Source organism: Monodelphis domestica, chromosome 7 (assembly GCF_027887165.1).
Source record: "Monodelphis domestica isolate mMonDom1 chromosome 7, mMonDom1.pri, whole genome shotgun sequence".
Taxonomy (NCBI): Eukaryota; Metazoa; Chordata; class Mammalia; order Didelphimorphia; family Didelphidae; genus Monodelphis; species Monodelphis domestica.
Window position 1 is genome coordinate 234,715,600 of NC_077233.1, and position 23,600 is coordinate 234,739,199.

Here is a 23,600-nt window from a genome sequence, read left to right on the forward strand (position 1 = left end):
TCTCCTTCTTCTATGAGTGTGTGTGGGGGGGGGCAGAGTGTTCCCAGCACTCCATGTGGGGGAGGGGCAAAACACTCAGTCTGGGGTGAGGTGGGGGCAGGGTCTAGCACTCCATCTCTAAAAGGTTCACCACCACTGTCTTAGGGAGTTTCTTGGAGGCATTGAAGTGTTACTTGCCCAGTGTTGCACATGCAATTATGGATCAGAGGTGTAATCTGTACCCAGGTCTTCCTAACTCTGAGGACAATTATCTGTATACAACTCCTCCATTTAGTTTAATTGTTTTAATATGTCTATCACTAATAATTCTCCTCTTCTATTTTATTCTTTTTTCTTTTTAGTGAAAAGATAAGTGTTTTGTTTTTTCTTTCATGATTGTTTTTAGCTGATTCACAGACTATAGGCACTATTGCCTACCATTTATTATGTGAACTAGTCTTAATTTTTCTCAGGCAAGGTCATGTTTCCCCTTTGCACCCAAGTTCTAAGTCCTTTCAAGCTGCCCCATTAATTTGTGTGATTACCACATCATTGTAAGAGTCAACCTTGGGTCTAGCACAAGAATTCCTATTCTGTTAGTTGATAAGAGGAGACCTGCTCTAGTGGCTAGAGAACAGGTTTCAGAGTCCAGGAGTTTCAAATCCCACCTTAGAAACAAACTCACTGTGTAACTCTGGGCAAGTCACCTAACTTTTCCACATACTAAGCAACTCTGTAAGACTTAAGTGGAAGAGACGGGGTGACCTGCCTAAGACTTCCATACATTAGTAAAATCACAAGTGGAGTTCCTATCTCAGTCTATAAATTTAATATATGGGGGGGGGGAATCCTTAGACATGTCTTCAAAAGAAGATAGAGGGAAGCAAGGGGTACATTAATTATGACACTTAACTATAGTAGCCTCTTTCCTATCATCAGTGTGGAGGATCCTTAGATATGCATATGGGATGTATTCAGGCATCCTCTAATGTGGCAGCAGCTTGGAAACTCCCAACTGGCTGTCTGTGAGATGCAGAGTTCAAGGAAAGCTTTCCCAAGTGTTTAGGGACCTCTGATTGTTATAGTGGCAGCTCTTTCTTCCATTTTTTGCTTCCCACTCACTTTCTCTCTACCACTTTCCCAAGATCCTTTAGTGACTTAGTCATCAAGAATCCCAGTGCCCCTTTTTGATCTTCCTTTATACTTTCTCTGAATCACTGGTTCATTTACTCTAGGGGTACTTTTTTCTTGGCATAATCCTTGTTGGAGGTCAGATGGAATATCTCCTTGTACTTAAATATTCCCACCCTCAACCCCCAACATACAAACTCAAGGAAAAATGAACTAGACTTTTCTTTCTTTTTGACTTCTTGGGCAGCTTTGTTTACAATGACTCAGTCCAAAGCATGTGCCTCTGGGGTTCTGGTTGGTAAGGGCAAGGAAGGCAAAAAAGTTATAATTTAAAATTTTATAAGGATGTTTCTCTGGTTTCCAGTCCTTAAACTCTACCTCCTGCCCTTCATGGCTCACTTCAGGCTGTGGAAGTAGGATCCACTTGGAAGGATGCTATTTTTTAGCCAAGAAGATAAGACTGAAAAGTTATATTCTAGGGTAAGAGTATGATTAAAATGAATCCTTTTCAAAGTTGGTGTTTTAAAATGAAGTTTAGCTGTCATTTTGAAATAAATAAAATTTTTAATTTTCATTTCTTTAGTTTGATGAATAAAAACAATGTCTTTATTGACTATTTTCAATAAATATTTGTTTAAAAATACCCTGGGTTCATATGCTAATGAAAATGTTCTATACACACCTAGAACCTCATTAGAAGTTAATTGGAGACAGGGGCAGCGAGGTGGCTCAATGAATTGAGAGCTAAGCCTAGAGATATGAGGTCCTAGATTCAAATTGACCTTGAACACTTCCTAGCTGTGTGACCCTGGGCAAGTCACTTAACCCCCATTGCCTAGCCCTTATCACTCTTTTGCCATGGAACCAATACTCAGTATTGATTCAAAGATTGAAGGTGAGGGTTTAAAAAAATAAAAAGGAGGTTAATCAAAACATATACCAATGTCTATAGTAGAAAATGGTTAAAAGTACCTGGGGTAAGTTCTTGATTGGACACATTTAGACTATGGTCTTTGATGAAAGTGTGCAATCCATTTGGGTGAGTTGCCACCCACAAGGGTTCTTTGCTATACAGTGTGATCCACTGTACAATTCTACTTGTCAAGCAGAAAAAGATTCCTGGTTCATCTGAGTTCAGGAAAATCTATGAATTATGACTGGCCTGGATTAGCATCTGTCTTTGACCCAAAGTCTCTGGAGTTTACCACTGTGAAGGAAGGAGAAGGGAATAAGAATATATGAAACATTTAGAATATGCCAGGTAGGGCAGCTAAATGGTAAAGTGGTTAGAGGGCTGGATCCAGACTCATCTTCCTGAGTTTAGACCTGACCTCAGACACTAGCTGTGTGGCTCTCGGCAAACCATGTAACCCTGGTTGCCTCAGTTTCCCCACCTATAAAATGAGCTGAGAAGGAATGGCAACCTATTCTAGTAGCTTTGCCAAGAAAGCTCCAGAGAGTCACAAAGATTTGGACATAACTGAAATGATTGAATATACCAGGTACTTTGCTAAGTGCTTTACAAATATTTCCTTTGATCCACACAACAACTGTTAGGAGAACCAGGAAAGAAGCAAGAATAGCTGTTGAGCAGCTGAAATGGATACAACGATGGTCCCGGCATCTTATTTGTAAGAATATCCCAGCTTATTTGTTTTTATTTCCTGCACAATTCTAATTCATTTCTTGATGGCTGGGATGCAGGATAAACAGACTGGAATGAGAGAGAGAAACTGCTTCATTGACAACAGTGAGAAAGGATAACTGATAGTCTCAGGGTGACGGGGAGATAAAAAAAGAGCTATGAAAAAAACAAAAAAACAAAAAAAACCCACCACCACCAAACCAGCAATATGGAACCATTCAGCACAGAAGTAAAGAGTTCAGCACACCCTTACAGACCTTGAAGGCATTACTATAGAACAGCATAGTAATTATGACTTCCATAGTGCTGATTATCCAGAAAAGGTTAACAGGATACTGGGTTTGGGGAGGCAGACCAATGTGTGGTATATTGAAGAAATATTTCTATCCTGAATGCTTAAAAAATGATGCTCATATCAGTAAAGATTCTACTCTTTGGGAAGTTTAGTTGTTCAGAACAATTCATTTTGGATAATTGTCTTTACTATAAAATCCAAAGTCTTTGGAATAAATGAGGCACACATTTTATTAAAGAGTGACTATTATTTTCTGAGTATGCATATTTTATCTTAATGTTTTGTTTTTCCTTTGTATTCCTTTAGGCTTCTTTGTGTTTTATGCAGTTGGACAACATTCTGAAAAGAGGTTCAATAAATAACAGCTTCTGATAAAACTGGCATCTGGCAACTTAGGTTTTAAATTTGATTTTGTCACTAATTTACTGGGTGACCTTAGGCAAGTCATCATCTTACTGCATAGGCCTCAGTTCCTCTATCTCAAAGCCTAGTTGAGGGGATTAAGACCTCTTATAACCCTAGAATTTCATAATTTTAATTTTAATTTATAGCTATATTCTAAAACATGATGTAGCTTTTGTGTCCTGTCATGAAGGCATCAGCTTCACCTCAGTACCTCTAACTTCTCTGGCTTGTGGCTCCAACTAAAGGTCTAAGGAGGCAGTTAGGTACAATTTGGTATCAGGAGGACTTGGGTTCAAATCTAGCCTCAGACACTTCATAGCTATGTGATTCTGGGCAAGTCACTTAACTATATCATGTATGAGATGGGCTCTTCTCACACAGTGGTCACTTGATAAATGCTTATTAACTTAGGTGTTTGCAAGGCAAAATTCAGATCTTCAAGGAAAACACTAATAATATATGAAGAACCAATGATGGGTGTTTGTTTTTAAACCGTTCCACAGGTTCAGTTTTCTTTTCTGTTTTTGTTTTTTTTTTGGTTGCCAAATGTCAAAAAAAAAAGTACACACTTTGTACGAAGATGTATAGAATTAAAAGTGCTCACATATTTTTAAAAAAACAACAAAATAACTTGAGATCAACATTATCTTAGTGAACATCATCATCTGTATATTTCTGTACATTTATTTGTGATTTCTGTCATAAGGAATTTTACTTATTGAAACTAAAGATCTTATATATTAACTAAAGCTGATATATTAAACCTATTTTGTAGATGGTTCTTAGGGGGCTAAAGTATTGTGCAGCCAGTTGATAAAAGGTGTGAAGCAGTTTGGCACAACCCTTATTTATTTGGAGGAAAGGTAGGGAGAGGAAACAGGAGGTAGGAAATAGGAGTTATACCTATTAATCTGACATTATGTCTAAAATTATAAGGCTATAGTAAAATATCTAAATAAACCCCCCAAGATCTAACTGGCTTTCTTTGCAGCTTCTTCTTATCTGCCAAGGCAGACCTATACTTATCTACTCTCACTGACTAAAGATAATAATTTCTATCTAACTAAACTGTTCTAATTAATAAAATCTTCTTTAACCTCCTTAAAGTAATCTAGGAATCAAAATGTCAAATATAATCCTTAGAATCTCTTGACAGAGAGACACTGACATTTCTTACAATCCTGGCAATGTTAGCAACAGAGGTAATAAAGCTTCAGTGGAATTGCCCCCTCTAATATATATACATATATACACATATGTAATTATGATAATACATATTTATATAATGTAATAAGTATATAATATACTATAATAAAATACAAATGCTATATTTATAACATAATATGCGATAATATCATAATATATCACATGTATTAGGCTACATTATACATGTGTATAATATATGTAGTATATGTATAACATATGTAGTATAATACATGTAATATATTATATGTAATATATATGAGGAAGTGTTCACAAATGTTGTGTTCTTGAGAAGAGAGCAACAGGTGCAAGCATACACAAAATCTTTTTGCCCAGATGGCACTATGGATCTAGTCATTCTTTATAGTCTTTTGTAGAAAAATCTTAGTACTTACCTTCCATTCACCAGTAATTGACAGTCATCGCTCAAGCTAGCAGGAGATTATGACATATCAGTAATAGAAGTTACAAATGTTGGCAAGCTAGGACTGAGAGTGGTTGGAATAGGGGGAAGGTGGGAGTAGAGAGGGAGACAGGAGGAGAAGAAAGGCAGGGAAGGCAAGGGAAACAAAACTTTATTTCAAAATAGCCTCCTTCCTGTCACTCCTCTCCAGTGCCCCAGTGAATAGATCTCATTTGCCAATCTAGGTTTATTTCAACCATAATTGTCCTGTCAGAGGCCAGAGCAGCTGACACTGATAAATTGAGACCATGCCAATAAAGCAGTTAAGGAAGGTCAGCTGAAAAGTCCTTAGCTCAGGTCCCAGATTCAAATGCATGTCTTGAATGACAGGAACAATATCCCTGGGGAAGGATGACACTCCACGCTAATGAAATGAAAAGTTTCAAGTGAAATGTGGGAGAGATAAGGAAAGAGCATGTCACAGGAACTGCCAGAATGCCGGGCTGGGTCAGAGCTAAGGCCATATTTTCATAAAGGGTGGGCATGAGTATCCTTCATGAGGCCCCCTTTGCATATTCCAATGATATACCTACCTCTGGCCATGTGAAAATGGTCTCCTTCCCAAGGTGAAGTCCTCCTAAGTAAAACACCAGCAAAGGTGAGAAAGGATGCCGGCTGAAGCAATGGGTAAATAAAACCAGAAGAAAACACTAGTTCTACTTGGACCAGAAATGTGCAAGAAGATAAACAGAAGCCAGTGGATTTTATGTTCTGAGATTCTTTAAGGAGGACTGAAGTCTTGAGATCTTTGATAAACAGGATCAGAAATCAGTGGAATCTTGAACAGCCTGTCAGAGATGCATCAGGGTTTGAAGCTAATTCTCAGGAGGGGACAGAAGAGAGGAAATGAATGGACATTTTGGGCTCTTCCGGTAGACCTAAATCTAACAGTCTCTTAAATTCATATGGACCTAAACTAGGAGAGAGAAAGTTAACTTCCTTAAGGTAACTATGCAAAGGGATGGAGAGAGGCAAAGGCACCTCAGCAGTTCACAAAGGTCGGGATATCCAGGAGACCTGAAGTTTATGCCATTTTTTATATTTGATTTGGGATCGTGAAAGGAATAAAGCCATTCCCTAATAAATGATTGTCTAAAGAAAAAGAGGTAGGAAGAGGATCCTGAGCAGCTCATGCCTCAAGGTCCTTTAGGAAGAAAGTCTAAAGCCAGTGGGTGTTCCAATATCCCATCAGAGCAGAAGCAGAGGACAAAAGTCATATCTTAGTGGGTGACTGTGCAAGGAGGAGACTGAAACTAGATTGATCTCATGTTGGGCTACCTGGAGATGAGCAAAAGCCAAGGACTGAGGCAGAGATCTGAGTAGAATCTCAATTACTAGTCCCAGGCCATGGTTATGAGAGAAATCAGAGAGAGGGACCAGGACCTAGTTATATCAACTATCTAGTACTGTGTTAGGTTTAAGGCAGAGTCAATAGAATACCAATAGAATAAAAATGACAATACTATCCAAATTAATTCCTCTGTTAAGTTCTGTACCAATCAAATTACCAAAAGGTGTGAAACTTTAAAAATTATTCCACCCTACTCAGACAGTACTTTAGGGGAAGATAAAGTTGTAAACTCCTGATTGAACAATGAAGGTACTTAACTCATACCTTATAGTGAAGCTAGAACTTTAAGCTAAGTTTATTTTTAGATCTAATACAAAAAGGTGTTAAGTACCTGTAAAGGTTAAATTAGTCACAAAAAGGTCAAGCAACTAACAAAAGGTGAATTTAACAAAGAAGTGTTAAGTAACTCAAAAATCTAATCAAAGAAGGTGAGAACTAAAGAATGGGCAGTCCTGGAGAAAAGTGTCTGCTATGATTGGTAGATGTGAAAATCGAGGGGAGGTGACACAAGAGTAAAAGGTCTATAAAAGAGGATGAAAGTTCAGTTTGATTCATTCAGAGTCCAGCTCAGTTCAGAGGAGGAACTGAGCCTGGAAGATCTCCCTCAGACAGCTTTCTTGAGACGGTCTTGTGGTGAGTGATAAAACTGACTCCCTTTCCCTTGGGCTCAGGGAGGCCACTTTGGCCAAGGCCTTTAACTACTGCCTGGCTCAGCCTGAGCTGGAGGAGTCTAAATTAACTCTTTCCTCTCTCTCTCTCTCCCCCTCTCTCTCTCTCTCTCTCTCTCTCTCTCTCTCTCTTTTTCTCTCTCTCTCTCTCTCTCTCTCTCTCTCTCTCTTTCTCTCTCTCTCTCTCTCTGTCTCTCTGTCTCTGTCTCTGTCTCTGTCTCTCTCTCTCTCTCTCTCTCTCCTCCTTAATTCCTTCTCTCTCTATTAATTAAAATCACCATAATTTCCAGCTGACTTGGGTATTTTATTATTTGGGATTTTCCCTGGCAACCAAATTAAATAGATTTTAAGTCACAACACTAAAATTATCTTACAAAGGTCACTTGAAACAACTAGATCAAATATTAACAAAATTCATTCAAAGGTTTTATGACTCTTTGTTGACCTAGCAATACCACTATTAGGTTTAATTCCTAAGGTGATCACGGCAAAAGGAAAATCATCTATACATTCTAAAATATTTATGGTAGTTCTCTTTGTGGTGGCAGAGACCTGGAAACTGAGGGGATGGCCCTCAATTGAGGAATGACTAAACAAGTTGTGGCATATGATTGTGATGAAATACTACTGTACTGTTAGAAATGACAAGCCAGTTAATTAAAAAAAAACCCTACATGAAATTATAAAGAGTGAAATGAGCAGAACCAAAGGAATACTATATACAACAACGGAAATGTTATTTGAAGAATTTGTGTATGTCCACTTCCTGAGCAGGAACTGATAAATAGAAACAAGCTATCTATATAGATCTTTTTTGTTAAATGTGTGGAATTGGAAATCTGTTACCCTAAAAACTGCATTTCCCAGGAGCCCACTGACTTCCTGTCATTATGTGCTGATGTAGATAGAGAGATAAATCACATAGGTTTCCTGGGCTCATGCTCTGTGCTTCCTAGGTTACAACTGTGGTGATAAGCAGGGTTTTTGAACAGATAGATTAGCTATGGGCACATTCTCTTTTTGTTCCTTTACTTCTAATGATCAGTAATAAATATCTTAAAATATAATATTTTAAATTATTTGAGATTAATTTAAATTTTTACAAATGATGCCTTCCCTAGCATGAGGAGAAGAGAGAGGGAGGGATGTACCTAGTAATTTTAATCTAATAAACAAATTAGTTACTTAATTAAAAAAATTTATCCAGAGAAACAAAAAGTCAAAAATCATAGGGAAATAAAGGGGGGGAGGTGCCTCACAGGCCTGCCACAGTGCACTAAAACTATCTCCATTCAAATTCTTCTTCATGAAAACCCATCAGATATTTTTGCCTATTAAGTTATAATATCTATTACATGAAGTGATAAAACCAGAAAAAAAAGCTTTAATTAGTTGTTAACTTGCTTAGCCCATTAGGATATGTTGCCAATTAATTAGAAGAGGACAGGATCTTAAAGTTGTAGAATACAAAGTGAGTACATTTTGATGGAAGAAGCAGAGGCTGACAGAAGCCCATAACATTATGTTCTTTGGAGACTATAGTGCAGCGCTATGGAGGGTGAAGGAAAAGGTTCTTGTATAGCCCAAAATACTATGAAGTAGAACCCAAACAAACAATTTTTGTACCCGGAACAAAGAACACTAAAGTCTGGAGAAAAGTAGCTTTAAAAGTACTTGTATATATTTAAGTTTCTTTTTTCTTTTGAACTTATTAACTTCAACAAATATGAATATTTAAACATTCAAAGATGGGAAGAGAAGATTGTAGTATCTGTAACCTTTGGCTCAAATGGTCATTTGCATAAAACTCTCCTCATTGCTGAAATGAATTACTCAATTCTGAATAATTGCCTGCCTGCCTGAAGGTCAGAGTTGGTGAGAGCCAGAGAAGAAAGATCCTAGTCTTCTAGTTTTTAACTTTGAGAGAGGAAACACAAGATTCCAGACTCCTCTAGTCCCTGAAGGGAGAGAAAGACTCAATGGAGAAACTAACGTCTAAAGAAGCCACCATTTTGATCATATTTTCTTCTTTCCTCACTTGACATGAAAAACAGTCAGAAGCTTATATTTTATCCCACAAACAAAAGGTAGCCACTGAATCTCCTTCAGGGGGAGATTGATGTTCTATAGACACATCAATTTTGAAGCTATGTGTAGGATGGTTTGAAGTTTGGAGAATCTACTTCAGAGTTGGTTGCAGGCATTGGAGAGAGAAGTGATATAGGATTGTTGTACGAAGCAGAGAGATGCCAAAGAAGTTGTGGAGATAGAATTGACCAGGTTTTTTCAATTGATTATCCCAGAATAAGGGAAAGGCAAAAGTTGTGGATGACTCTAGGAGTTGTGAACCCATGTGACTAGGAGGAGTGAGATGTCCTCAATAAAGATAGGGAAAAAGAGATGTCTGGGGTTGGGGAAGATGAATAAAATTTCTGCCCATCCATCCCCTTTCTCAGGAGTTGGAATGCTTACTCATTTGGCAGCTACTAAATTAAAGTATTTGTTATAACTGATTGTTAAGGTCAGTTCCTTTTAATTTGGCATTTATTCAAGAAAGCTGATGGATCACTAGAGGTTGGAAGTATGTGTGGAGTGGTCAACCTTCTATAAAAAAATGAAGCCTTTTGTGGAAGGATCTGGAAGAAGGCTTGAAGACACCACAACCCCAACAATAGCAATACAAATCTCAAGTATTGTGTTAAATCTGGAAGGGTCTGTAGGGAATATCTCACAACTTTTAATACAATTTTATGCAGAGAAAGAAAGTGATGGATCAAATAGAGAAACCACAGGTTCATTCAACTCTGATTTAAACTGAAGTTGAGCTGAGAAGGCAAATGGAGTCCATATCTCATAGATTCAACCTGATTGGAGTGAGAAGGGACCTTAGATCCACTTCATCCAATCCTTTCAATTAATAAAGGAAATAGAGACCCAGCATTAGTGTCAAGGCCCAGTTTTCCTAAATCTTAGTCTATTTCTTTCAGTCAGATGGTTGAAATTTGATCTTTAAGAGCTGTTTTTTCCCCCTTTATCTCCAGCCTAAAAGGATACTAAAAAGATATTCAAGGATACCAGCATGGAGGGGCAAGGTAGCTCAATGGATAGAATGCCAAGCCTGAAGATGGGAAATTCTGAGTTCTAATCTGATCTCAGATATTTCCTAGCTGGGTGCCTGGGCAAGTTGCAACCACCTTTGCCTAGCCCTTGCATTCTTCTGTTGTGGAACCAGTGCACTGTATTGATTCTAAGATGGAAGGTAAGGGTTAAAAAAAGATACCAGACCTTCTAGGACATCAGTGGATTGCCATATCTCATGTACTTTCAGGATCATGTATTCCTTCTTGCTTCAAGGTCAAGGTCAAGGCCAAGGAAAAGGAAAGGAGTTACAATTTCCAAGAGCTCCCAAATTCTTTTGGTCAATTTACTTTCTTAAAGTTAGATATAAGTAACTCAGTTCCTGGAAGTAATACCCTAAGGATAGTTATACTTAATATACCTGCAGTGATGCTATTACCTAGTTTTTAGGCATTGTCTCAAAGTACCTAGTAGGAGTTTGTGTAATTAGAATTTGAACCCCAGGAATCTCTTTCCCAGCATTCCATGTTCCTTCTCACCTTACATGCTAACATAGGGAGGATATAGGTTTTGTGTAGCTCCTCTCTCTCTCTCTCTCTCTCTCTCCATTCAAATGCAGCTGGGAAAATTTCTCTTTATTCAGACTTTTACTTTTGTTCTTTTATTTCTTTAACTTCAAGTGATTATTAATAAATCTTATAAAATATAATACTTGGGGTTATTGGATATTAATTTTAAACTTACAAACTTAATAAATGTTTATTTATTGATCAAAATACATAATCTAAACACAGGAAAATAAAGTGTTTTCATCTGCAAGGGATTTGGTTTTCCTTATTGCTTGTAAGCACTTTTTTGAATGGGAGATGGCAAAGGAAACAAAATAGTTTGAAATACAGCAATATTTTGTACCACAATCTAATGCCTAATATTAGATGAACATAATTAAAAATTTAAAAGCTATATTAAAACATGCTGGTCTGTAATAGAAAAGTAAATCATGCTGTGGTCCTATTTCTTTTAACAATTTTTCATGTAATGTGGATTTTCTCAAACTACATTATACATTGTTCTTTTGCGATTTTTAATTAGCACATATTGTAGAATGTGCCTGTTGGTTTCTTCTGGGGAATAGTGTTCCTCATATGCCGCTGTTGTTTGTTTTTTTCCCCCCACAATGTTGAAGGAGGCATAGTTTTTTTGGTCTTTGCTTTGAAATAATAGCTGGCATTCAGAGGGTTAAGAAGTTGGTGGTTGTTTTTTGTTGTTGTTTTTTTAAGAATAGTGTTAGAAGAAGGATAGGGATTGTTATATGGGCCATGGGCAAAAGCTATTCCATATCTCTACTATTAGCCATGCAAAATGGGGGTGTTTTTTCTTTTGAGGTAGAAAAAGAAGTGGGGGGGAGGAAGGAAAGGTTAGTTAGAAGGGAAAACTCCTCAGAAGTATGCCTATGTGGGTCCTGAAATGGTTTACTAACAAACAACATGGATTCTCTTTCCTTGGAGGAGTTTAATTTGCTAGCTAAGAATCCCATTTGATATGGAATATGGCCCACATTAAGACTGCTCACCTTCCTTTTTATTAAAATTCCCATTATCCATTTCAGTAACACTAAGGCATTGGGAATGAACTGGCAAGAAGATTCAGAAACAGAATTAGATCATATGGCTTTGAGAAATTCTAAAGATTGAGTATACAGAGGATCAGGTAGGAGAAAAAAAAGACAGTACTGGAAAGAGCTAGCAGATATTGTAGATTGAGTGGAGAAGAGATTAAAGGCAAGAAAGTCATCCTAGGCAAGGAAGAAGCCAACAGATGCTTACACAGGGGTTTCCAAAACTTAGTGTGGTTTTAGGCTGTTAAAGCTTAAAGCCATTTAAGCTTTAAACTTTAAATGGTTTCGTTTTTAAAACTTTCTTTAAAAGCTTAAGACTATTCCAGGTATTAAAACTGCATTAAGACTTTTGGATGCCCTGTAAATCTAGGCAGGTAGGATTTGGAGTCCAACAAGTCAGAGAGAAATGGTCATACTGGTAACGATGAGCAGGCAACATTATCCTAGGACCATTATCCTATTTGTTCTTTGCCCTTTTTATCCTCTTTGCTGCGTATAGCTGACCCTGTGCCTGTAGGTGTTGATCCATTGCCAGAGAGAAAAGTCAGAGGCCCATGGGTAAGCCCTGCCTCCAATTAATGCAGGGGCAAAGGCACTGACATCAGTAGCCAAATTTCTATACTTCCTTCCCTGATGTAGCTGGAAGCCAAGTTTTAGGCTTTTTTCTTTTTTAATCTTCTTTTGACATCTTCAAAGATCAGAGAATAATTTTGGCCTTGGGAGAACTTACTCACCTCCATAGTGGTAAAGGATGGAATAGCCTGAAGGAGGACTCATTAGATCCAATTATAACTTCACCTCCCTGACCTGCCTTGAGAATGCCTATGGAGCATATGCCTCCATGAATTGTGAGCACATCTTTTCTCATTTAAGAGGGTTCCTTCCATAGATCTCCACATGAAGATGCATAGCTAGAAAGAATGAAATGGCAGGGAGCAGGGGTCATTGCACTGGAGTTTTTATCCCAAGATTCACTCATCTTAGGAAAATACTTTTTTTTAGAAGGGCAAGAGCATTTTTTTCCCTTTCTAGCTTTATTGGCATTAAATCATCAACTACCACAAAAGTTTTAGGTTACTTAAAGGGCATGGAACTACATCTGGTTCCTCAGATATATGAACAGAGCATTAGTTGGCCTTACATTACATCTTTCTCTATATTGTATACCTTGTATCTTTTAAAAGTATATGACATGAAATGGGTAGAACCAAGAAAATGTTATATGCAACTCTAGATTTAATATTTAAGTATAAATGTTCAACTCTAGGGAATGAAAAGAGAAACAGAAACACAAAAGATACAATCCATATATTTTACCAGATAATACCTTCTATGGTATGAGGGAGGGAGAGATAGAGAGAGAGAGAGAGAGAAAGAGAGAGAGAGAGGGAGAGAGGGAGGGAGGGAAGGAGGGACAGAGGGAGGGAGAGAGAGAGAGAGAGAGAGAGGGAGAGAGGGAGAGAGAGAGAGAGAGAGAGAGAGAGAGGCTAAATTAAAAAAAAGAAAAAAAGTATGTGATAAATTTAATACATCAGTTTTGAAGATGAGTCTTTCTGACTCCAAGTTCAGTGCTCTACTTAATGTACCACCTAGCTGTCCCCACAATAATGCTATTGCCTTTCTTTTGTTCCTACATTTGGCATCACTATAACTAGTCTCATTCTCCACCACAATTTTTAGTTGCTCTACTCTAATCCCAATTTTTATAACAAATAAATATAGAAGTAAATAAATCTATACATCAATTCATTGGAACATTTTATACCTCTAGACCAGTGATGGCAAACATTTTAGAGACCAAGTACCCAAACTGCAACCTTCATACTGCATGTGAGCTGCCCCTTAACCCCAGACAGGGGAGAGAGGAAGAGCTCCCATTGGGCTGCAGATGTGAGAAATGTCCTCAGGCATAGTGGAAAGAGGGAGGGGAGCAGCCCCTGCTGGCATGTGTGCCATAGGTTCACCAACACAGCTCCAGACCATTACTTCTCTGCAAGAGCTGAGTTTCCTTACAGTTTTTTTTCTGAAGTCTTTGTTGAATATTGAGTCATTACCCCAGTAGTGGGGGCTTGGCAGCCTAGGACCACAGAGTGAATAACATGAGGGAGGTATGGGCAGTGCATCAAGGTAGGGAAAAGGCCCTTTAGATGTCAGTGCCTAGGGCAAAAAAAAAATTTAGTTTTCCCCCTGCTAGTTCTGGCTCTTGTTCAGTCTCTTAAGCTTTAATTATAGGCCATTTCTAGCATTAAAAAGTTGTTCTCATTTTGCTTAATGCTTCAGACTATACCTTTCCCCTAGCCACATCTTGTAAAAGCACAGGACTGATCACATGAAGACTAATTCATTAGAAGAGAGCTTGGGAAAATCAATCAATAAACATTTATTAAGTGGCTATTATATACCAAGCACTGTGCTAAGTCCTGGGCATTCAAAAAAGGCAAAAGACAGTCCCTGACCTCAAGTACCTAGCAAACAACAAACAAACAAATATATAAAATAAATTATGAGACACAAATAGGCAATGATTAACAGAAAGAAGGCACTAGAATTAGGAGAGTTTTGGAAAAGCTTCCTATAAAAGAAAGGATTTTAACTGAGGAGGCCAAAGAGGAGAGAATCTGAGGCATGGTGAATAGGTAGGAAAAATGCCTGGAGCCCAAGAGAATGAATCCAGGAGGTTAGAGTGATTGGATAGAAGATAGAAAGTACAAGAAGTATAGAAATGGAAAATAGAGGGCTAGGTTATGAAGGGCTTTGAATTCAAGAGAATTGTTCATTTCATCCTGGGTTCACAGAGAGTCATTGAAGTTTTTGCAGTAGGGTGATGATATAGTTGGACAATCATTTTAGTGGCTGAATAGAGCATTGATTATAGTGAGGAAAGACTTGAGGTAGGCAGACCCATCAGCAGGCTATTACAGTATTCCAGATATGAGGTGATAAGGTCCTGTACCAGAATAGTGACAGTGTCAGAGGAGAGGAGGGAGTTATTTCAGGAGATGTTGAAAAAAAATTGACAGACCTTGGCTACAGATTGAATAAGAAGGGTGAGAAATAGAAGGGAATTAAGGATGTTTTCTAGGCTTTGAGTCTAAGGGAATGAGAGGATAATGTCATATACAGTAACAGGATTGGGGTGGGAGTTGGGAAGGAATAATGAATTAAATTTTTAACATGATTAGTTTAAGATATCTACTGGACATCCAATTTCAGATGTTTGAAAGGCAGTTGAAGATGCAAAACTGGAGGTCACCAGAGAGACTGAGTTATATTTGAGAATTTTTGGCATAGAGATGATAATTAAAACCACAGGAATTGATAATATAGAGGGAGAACAAAAGAGGGGTCAAGATAGAAGCCTGAGGCATGTCTGCAGTTAGGAGTAATCCTGATGAGGGTCCAGCAAAGGAAAAGTTAAAACATCTTATTCTAAAATGTCTGGTCCTTAATTAATGTTGAAATTTGTGTCCTGGACACACTTTCAATTGCTCCTAATTTCATTTGTTAGAATCAAATAATATAAGAAGAGGAAGGCAGCATGGCATAATGGAAAAGAAAATAGACTCTGGAGATATAGGACATGGGTTGAAAAACCATCTCTAATACTTAATCCCTGTGTGACCCTGGTTAAATCAGCTGACTTTACCTATTCTCAGTTTCTTCATTTGTAAAGTGAACATGTTGAATTAGATGGCTCTTTTTTAGCTCCCCCATTAATTCTTGGCTTGAGAGCAATTCGTATTTTTCTTGGAAGCTTTGGATACAGTAGTATTGACTTTGTTGTCTTCCTTTTTGAGTTTGTGTTTTGGTCTTCTCTATCATCAAAGTAAATTTCTAAGTTGAGTTTCTTTTTTTGTTTGCTCATTTTCCAGCCTTTTTTATTTTCTTCTTTTAACTGTTAAAAACTATTAAAGTTGGGTTCTGTAAGTGGTGAAGGGAGCACTGTTATAAGCTTCAGATTCTTCGTGCAGCTGCCTTCAGAGCTAGCTATGAGAATCTATCTGCTTTCGGTTCTTCCTAGGTAATATAATGTAAATCTGGGCTGGTTGACACTTAGGAAAAGGTCTCCTCTATGAGTCACATAGCATTTTTGGCACAGGGCCAGGTAAAGAGTGAAGAATCACCCAAGATGTGTTCAATTGAATTGAATGGAATGGAATTGACTTGGTTGAGACTATTCTGTCACTGTGAAAATAGGTCTCCTCAACCTAAAATGATGTCTTTGGAGGGCACTACAATTGTGATTCAGGCTAATGGTTGTTCCTTGTTCCCTGACATCAGGGTCTCCGTCTACTTCCCTTTTATTTCCCTTGACTCTGAGTACCCTGAGGTCAGCATGTGGGGCTGCTTGTCCTCTGTTTTCCCAATAGCTTCATAGCTTATTGCAATGTCTGTATAAAAAAGTCGTTCCTTTTTTGAGCCACAGAACATTCAGTTATGCTACCGAAGTCATTATGTTCATACACAGACACCAGAAGTTTAAAATCCCAAAGGCTTGGCTTTGCCTTGGCAAAGGTCCCTGATGTTTATAGTTTAGATCATGGAGAAAACAGGGACTACCTGTCTCTTTCAATAGGTTCAAATGATGGAAAAAAGAGTGATGGATGACAAATGATGGCTGGAAGTAGGAAAAGAAAAATGGTCTCTTTTCAAGCCAATTTTGTTATCCCTACCTTTCTCTTCATTGAGAAAAAAAAAAAACAGGTAGGGAGAGAATTTTGATCATGTAATGCTATGTCACATGAATTTGAATCCTCCAATTGAAATTCATTTTTTTAGATAGGATCTTGACAATGATCATTGCCTATACAGTTAGGTTTGGTGGGAGACAAGGGGGGAATGGTAGACTGTGGAATGGAAGAATAGTTTTAGTCTGGCCTCACAAACTACTTCCTTTGAAGGGAGCAATGTCATGTTTCTTGCAAAAGGAGCCCAAGATTGGGTTTAGGAACTCTGAATAGGATTATGCCCTCATGACTAAAGAAACTAGAAAAAAAGTGACTTATTTGTCAAAGGCTGACTTCACTGAAAAAAAAGTAAGAACCATATTTACCAATTCTACCCACCTTCCTGGCCTCCAGCTCTTTTCTGGATAATGACTATAACAGCAGGAGCCACAAAGCCTCCAAATCAGCCCTGGGCTCACCTTGGCCCCAGCAGGGCTCCCTTAGAACACTGGGGACATTCATTGCATTTCCTCTCACATCCTGACCTGGTGGATTCTTGGGATGATGGGGGTGAAGATGTCTGCTCTGGCAGTCAAAAGACATTCTGAAGTGATGGAATCTATTTATTTATTTATTTATTTGTTTTTTGGGGGGAGGGGTTGTTTTAAAACTCATCCTTTTTCTTAGAATCAAACAAGCATTTAGTTCCAAGGCAGAAGAACTGTAAAGGCCAGGCATCTGGGGTTAAGGGACTTTCTCAAAGTCGCACAGCTAGGAAATGTCAGAGGTCAGAGTTGAACCTATTTCTAAGTCTAGTTCTTTAACCACTAAATCATCTAGATGACCCCTGAATCCTTTTTGAAGGCCATGAAAATTTCCCTCTCCTGGGAGGACTCAAATGCTTGTTTTCCCTATAAAACTACTCATGGGATCATAGGATTTTGCAGTGGAAGGGGCCTTAATGGTCATCTATTCTAACCCCCTACATTCTATAGATGGAGATTCTGAAGACCATAGAGGTTTAAGTGATTTGTCTAAGAAAAACTGTTAACAATTCTCAAAATTCCTTGGGGCCAGCTGGGTGGCTCAGTGGATTGAGAGCCAGGTCTAGAGACCGGAGGTCCTAGGTTCAAATCTGGCCTCAGACACTTCCCAGCTGTGTGACCCTGGGCAAGTCACTTGACCCCCATTGCCTAGCCCTTACCACTCTTCTGCCTTAGAACCAATACACAGTACTGATTCTAAGACAGGAGGTAAAGGTTGAAAAAAAAAAAAGAAGCATTATGCTGTGAAAAGGTCCTGAGACTCCGCTAAACAGCAAAAGGGACCCATGACACAAAACAGATTAAGCAACCCTCATTGAGTCCAATCCCTTCATTTTACATATGGAGGTGGGAGGGGTTAAGTGACTTAGTGAGTAGAAAAGCTGCGATTTTAACACAAGTCTTTTGGCCATGCTCTTCTCCAGTGCACCATTCTGGCCTCTCCTGTTGTGAAATGTTTCAAACAGGTTGTTATGAAGTTAAATAAAACAAAAACTATATTTTTTTTAACGTGGAGAAAAGTGAGCAATAGATCTGGTTACTTAGTTAACTTGGCTATCTGGATTTTTTGGCTCAAAAGTGGGGGCTCTTCTCTGGGCAAAACTTGGGGAGTTAGCTCGATAATTGTCTCCGCTGTCCACATCTCTCTGGGACTTTAACTATATATAGTCTGAGAGCTTTAAATAGGCCTGTTTGGTGTTAGGCTGATGTAGTAACATCATTACCCATGCCATTAATTCTAGACAAAGGAGTGTGCATTTTTATGAAAAAGACCTTTGAATTTACAGTGTGAGGGAACAGGAGATGAGGATGCACTATAAGAAAGTTTTCCTAATCTCTTCCCATGGCTAGAACAAAAACTATTATTTCCTGTGGCTCCAATCTGTATCATTGGCAGCCATATGCCAGAGCTTCCCCCAGAACCATTCATTCTCTCCCTGCAGGGGGCAGAGCTACATTCCCAGCCTGGAGAGTAAAAGGGCAAGACTAGGAAAAATAGTTTTGAGCTCTAAAGCAACTCAACCCAATGTGCTGGTAAAATGGAAATTTCCCAACCTGCCTTCTCCTCTCTGCCCATTCCCAAACCCCTAGGCCAGAGTTGGGGAATGAGTGCCCAGAGGGAAAATTCAAGCTGTTTGTGAGCCCCCCCCCCTCACCCCTTACCAGAGAGAGTGGAGGGAGAAAGTGCTTGCTTTGGGTGGCTGGACATGCAAAAAATGTCCTCCTTAGGGCAATTTGGAACAGTTCCCAAAGGGCACTAAAAGACTTTCTGCCCTTTTATCCAGCCATAGCACTGCTGGGTTTGTACCCCAAAGAGATAATAAGGAAAAAGACTTGTACAAGAATATTCATAGCTGCACTCTTTGTGGTGGCCAAAAATTGGAAAACGAGGGGATGCCCATCAATTGGGGAATGGCTGAGCAAATTGTGGTATATGTTGGTGATGGAATACTATTGTGCTAAAAGGAATAATAAAGTGGAGGAGTTCCATGGAGACTGGAACAACCTCCAGGAAGTGATGCAGAGCGAGAGGAGCAGAACCAGGAGAACACTGTACACAGAGACTGATACATTGTGGTACAATCGAACGTAATGGACTTCTCCATTAGTGGCAATGCAGTGATCCTGGACAATCTGCAGGGATTTAGGAGAAAGAGTACTATCCACAAGCAGAGGACAAACTGTGGGAGTAAAAACACCAAAGGAAAAAAACTGCTTGATTACATGAGTTGAGGGGATATGGTTGGGCATGTAGACTAAATTAACATCCTAGTGCAAAAAACAACATGGAAATAGGTTCTGAACAAGGGCACAAGTAATACCCAGTGGAATTGCACCTCAGAAGAAGGGGAACAGAGCAGCTTCCTTAATACGGGCATACCGGCTCTCTGCCATGACTTTACCAACGGGGCCCTAGGCTAAACATGCCCAGAAATGCTTGACCTGTACAGTTAAAGCAAGATAGACTAAGCCATCTATATCTCTAAAGGCCAGGTGAGGAGTCTAAATTAGAAATGAAAAGAGATCTGAGTCTTTATAGGCTGAAAAATCCATCAGTTGCAAAGTTAAAAAGTCGGTCTATCTCTTGACTATTTTGCCTAAAGGTACCAGTGCTTTAACTTTAGCTAATGCTAGGAAAGATGGAAAGAAAAACAATAAAATCAATTAAGTACCTACTATGTCCTGTTGTTTTGCTAAGCATTTTACAAATATTGTCTCATCAGATCATGCCAGGCGATAACCCTGGGAGGGAAGTGCTTTTTTTATCTCACTTTGCAGAGGGGAAGACTGAGGCAAATGAGGCAGTGGTCAAATGACTCCCCCAGGTGACACAACTAATTAAATGTCTGAAGCCAGATTTGAATGGAGGTCTTCCTGACTTCAGCTCTAACGCTGTATCTCCCCGAGTCACATAGCTTCCTCTAAGCAGCTTGTCACTAGGTTGACAGAATGAAACTGTTATCTGTGAATTGTGTAAATAAAGTAGTGAGATGGATCAAGTCAGTTAGCCACTCAAAAATATTTACTAATCACCTACTATGTGGCAGACACTGTCCAAAAATCTTTAATATAACAAGAACAAGGATTAGTTTTTGTAGCCTCCGCTGCACGGCGGCATCTGCCTTGCTCCAACTTACCTCCAGTGGATCTGACATAAGGTTTGGCATAGCTGTGGGGAGAGCCAGACACCTTCCCCAAATGCCTGTACACCTGGTAGCCCTTCTGGGGACCCTTCGGTGAGGTCATGGCCAGCTGATCAACGGAGAGGATCTTCCCATCGGCCTTGAGGATGCGACTACGGGCATTGTTGGTAACCCGAAGGGCGCTCACCTTCAGTTTGGGGACATCTTGGATCCTGATGTTGTCTGTCACAGTCCCCATTACCGCGGCCCTCTTGTTTTCCGTGCCTTCTAGCTTCATCTTCCTGATCATTCGGGACAGGGGCAGGGGAGGCCTGTTGAATGAACATTTGGAGTTATTCCCCCTCCAGAAACCCGTACAGCTGCACTAGAGTTCCCAGCTGGAGGTAGAAATCCTGCTCTTGGGCTTCTTGCCCCAGACCTAACGGGACTATAAAAGGCAAGAACGAGGTAGGAGATCCAGACCTAGAGATGGGAGGTCCTGATCTGGCCTTGGACATTTAATCACTCCCACATAAATTCTACATGCCTTCTTCTGACCAAAAAAAATTAATTTTAAAATTAAAATTAAATAATACAAATTAATTTAATTCATTGGACATAGTCAACAAGCAATTTCCAGATAACTAGAATCTCTCTTCCTGGAAACTTTACAGGATTGTTTTTTGTTTGGGCATTTGTTTGTGTCAGCTCTTCTCTCCCATCCAACCCAGTGTTGTCTGGGCCCAGTACAATGCTACTACAATCTATTCTGTATTCTTTTGTCCTAGCCTCATTTCTACAATCATGCACAATATGGCAACTGATGTTCACAGGAAGGACACAACTGGTCTTGCACGATTCTTCAGTCACAAACTGATCTCTGGACTCTACTTAATAGGCATAAAACTCCTGCATACATACTGTAAGATTTAAATTAATGTTCAATATGTCAAGTATTATTTTTATAAAGTTTATTATCTGACAAAATAGAACCACATGACTACGCTTTTCTACCTGCTCAAAATGCTTGATCCACCAGAGCCAAGGTAGACAGGAAAGAGAGCAAGACATGGAACTCCACCCAATTTAATATCCTGCCTACCTAAGTCTGCAAGTAAGGACAGGGAGTGAGTAGGGAGCTGGGAATCACAGTTTTGCTGGTGATGGTAGTTTTTAGGGTAACAGATTCTAATTATACAATACAAAGCTTTTTAATGACAAGGGTAGAAACAGACAAATAAAAGTTTTTAGCTGGCCATCTCTAGATAATCAGACAGTGAGCTCCTCCCTATTACACAGTGAGCTCTTTAAGGCCAGGAATGATGTTGTTCTTTCCTATAGCCCTTGTGCGTAACACAAATATGTTATATGTTTCCTGATTGACAATTGTCCAGAATTTGTCATCAAACATAATCATTACAGAGCCATCTTGTTCTAGTAATTAAGGAAATCCCTGGCTAAGAAGAAGTTTACCCAGTCTAATTAAGTAGCTAATATTGTTGCTAGTCAAAGCTAAGAGAAGGTAAGAATACTAAAATATCCTTGTGGGAAGTTGACATTATTATCTGAATTCAAGCTGTGTCCCTAACCTTAGGTATTTTGTATGTGTGTGTGTCTTTTTTGGCCAGTCACAACAAAGACTTAAGCTCTGCATGGCCCTAGATGAAGTTCCATCATCTCCTGCTGTCTCAGTCACCCCTGATGTGTCTTGGACCCAGATAAGTACGTTCTTTGAGCATTCCAGTTAATCAGGATTTTACTGTATTTGGAAAAAATCCAGTTACTAAAAAGTTACTCAGCAGCTATTCAACTGAATTAAACTTGTTTTTTTCCAACTGCTTTGTGAGTGAAGACTAATGATTCTTGACATCAGCTTTATTCCACCTTTGGGTAATACTGGTGTCATAAATGTGATGCCAAATTCTCAAGGAAACTTTGCTTTTAGTTTAAAAATGAGAGACTGGATAAGGATAGAGATAACGTAAGGAAGGGTCAGCATGCAGATGATTAGAAATGATGAAATCAGTAAAGCATTAACGTGTTTGCACTCCTAAAAGTTTGAGAATATTGATGTAGACATTATTAAGGCGCCATAAAAAAGTATTTTTACTTTTCATAAATGGACTTTATAGGATCATAAGGTCCTAAAGGCTGTAAGAGACTTCAGAGGCCATCTAGTTCAATCCCTTTTATAGACAGGCAACTGAAGGTCAACAATAATCATCTGCATTCTTGGTACCATTACTCTTTAATGAATTATTTTGAACTACCTTCCTTTACTCCTACATCTATCTGTGAAATATCTCCTTTCCTACAAAGTCCAAATCAGATGGTACCTTCTCTATGATTTAGTCCATGATTCTTAGCAAACTGAAAACAGAACAAAAACCTATATACAATTTAGCTCCTTTTAAGTCTATCTGAAGTGGCCCAGTGGATAGAGCACTGAGCTTGGAATCAGGAAGACTCATCAACATGAGTCCATTTGGCCTCAGACACTTTCCAGCTGTGTGACCCTGGGCAAGTCACATAACCCTGTTTGCCTCAGTTCCTCTTTTGTCAAATGAGTGGGTGAAGGAAATAGCAGATCACTCTAATATCTTTGCCACAAAAACTCTGTATGGAGTCATGAATAATGTTATGATTGAAGAGTGACTGAACAACAATAACAAACTATTCATCAACTTTTATTTGGTTATTTATTTTTTAACCCTTACTTTCCACTTTAGAATGAATAATGAGTTAGGGCTAGGAAATGGGGATTACGTCACACAGCTAGAAGTGTCTGAGGTCAGATTTGAACCCAGGACCTCGCATCTCTAAGCCTGGCTCTCAATCCACTGAGCCACCTAGTTCCTCCCTATTTATCGACTTTTTCCAATTCCAATTTTATTTATGTAAATATTTGTTATACCAGAATTTATACTTTTGTTCTACCATTAATTTAGAGCTAAATTTTCAATCATCATTGGACATAATTTTGGCTTCAGATATTCAAGCCACTTTCCCAAAACAAATCTTTCTAGTTTTTTTCTGCAAGAGATACTCTGAGAACTATTTTATTAGAGAACCTGAATCCCTACCAACATATTACATTTAAAAATATATATTAATACAGAGAATTGAAAGTCATTAAATACATACTTTAACTCTTTCAGATTACATTGAATGGTTTCAGCCTAGTTTCCCCAAATTAGAATGTATGACAATGCCGCTCATGAGGTCTCTTGTGAAAATCTCAAGATCTTCAAAAAGTTACTGTTGCTTATGGGTGAGTGGCAATAACTGGAGAGCTAAAAGGGATTGATCATTATGGCTTTTTTGGTTTGTGTGTCTGTCTTTTTAAGGCCCCATTGGCTACAGGGTAGGAAAAGAAGATTTTTTTTTTTAAACCTTTACCTTCCGTCTTGGAGTCAATACTGTGTTATTG

The 23,600-nt window shown here is 38.8% G+C and overlaps 1 protein-coding gene across 1 annotated transcript in view; it reads right to left on the reverse strand.

Annotated features, from left to right (window-relative positions):
* Positions 1-20,084: 20,084 nt before the first annotated feature.
* The window catches only part of LOC100025495 (60S ribosomal protein L18-like), a 66,252-nt gene continuing 62,736 nt past the window's right edge, over positions 20,085-23,600 (reverse strand). The window contains exon 2 of the mRNA XM_056806307.1: positions 20,085-20,502. Coding sequence (XP_056662285.1) covers positions 20,085-20,502 — 418 coding nt within the window. The remainder of the gene's footprint in view (positions 20,503-23,600) is intronic.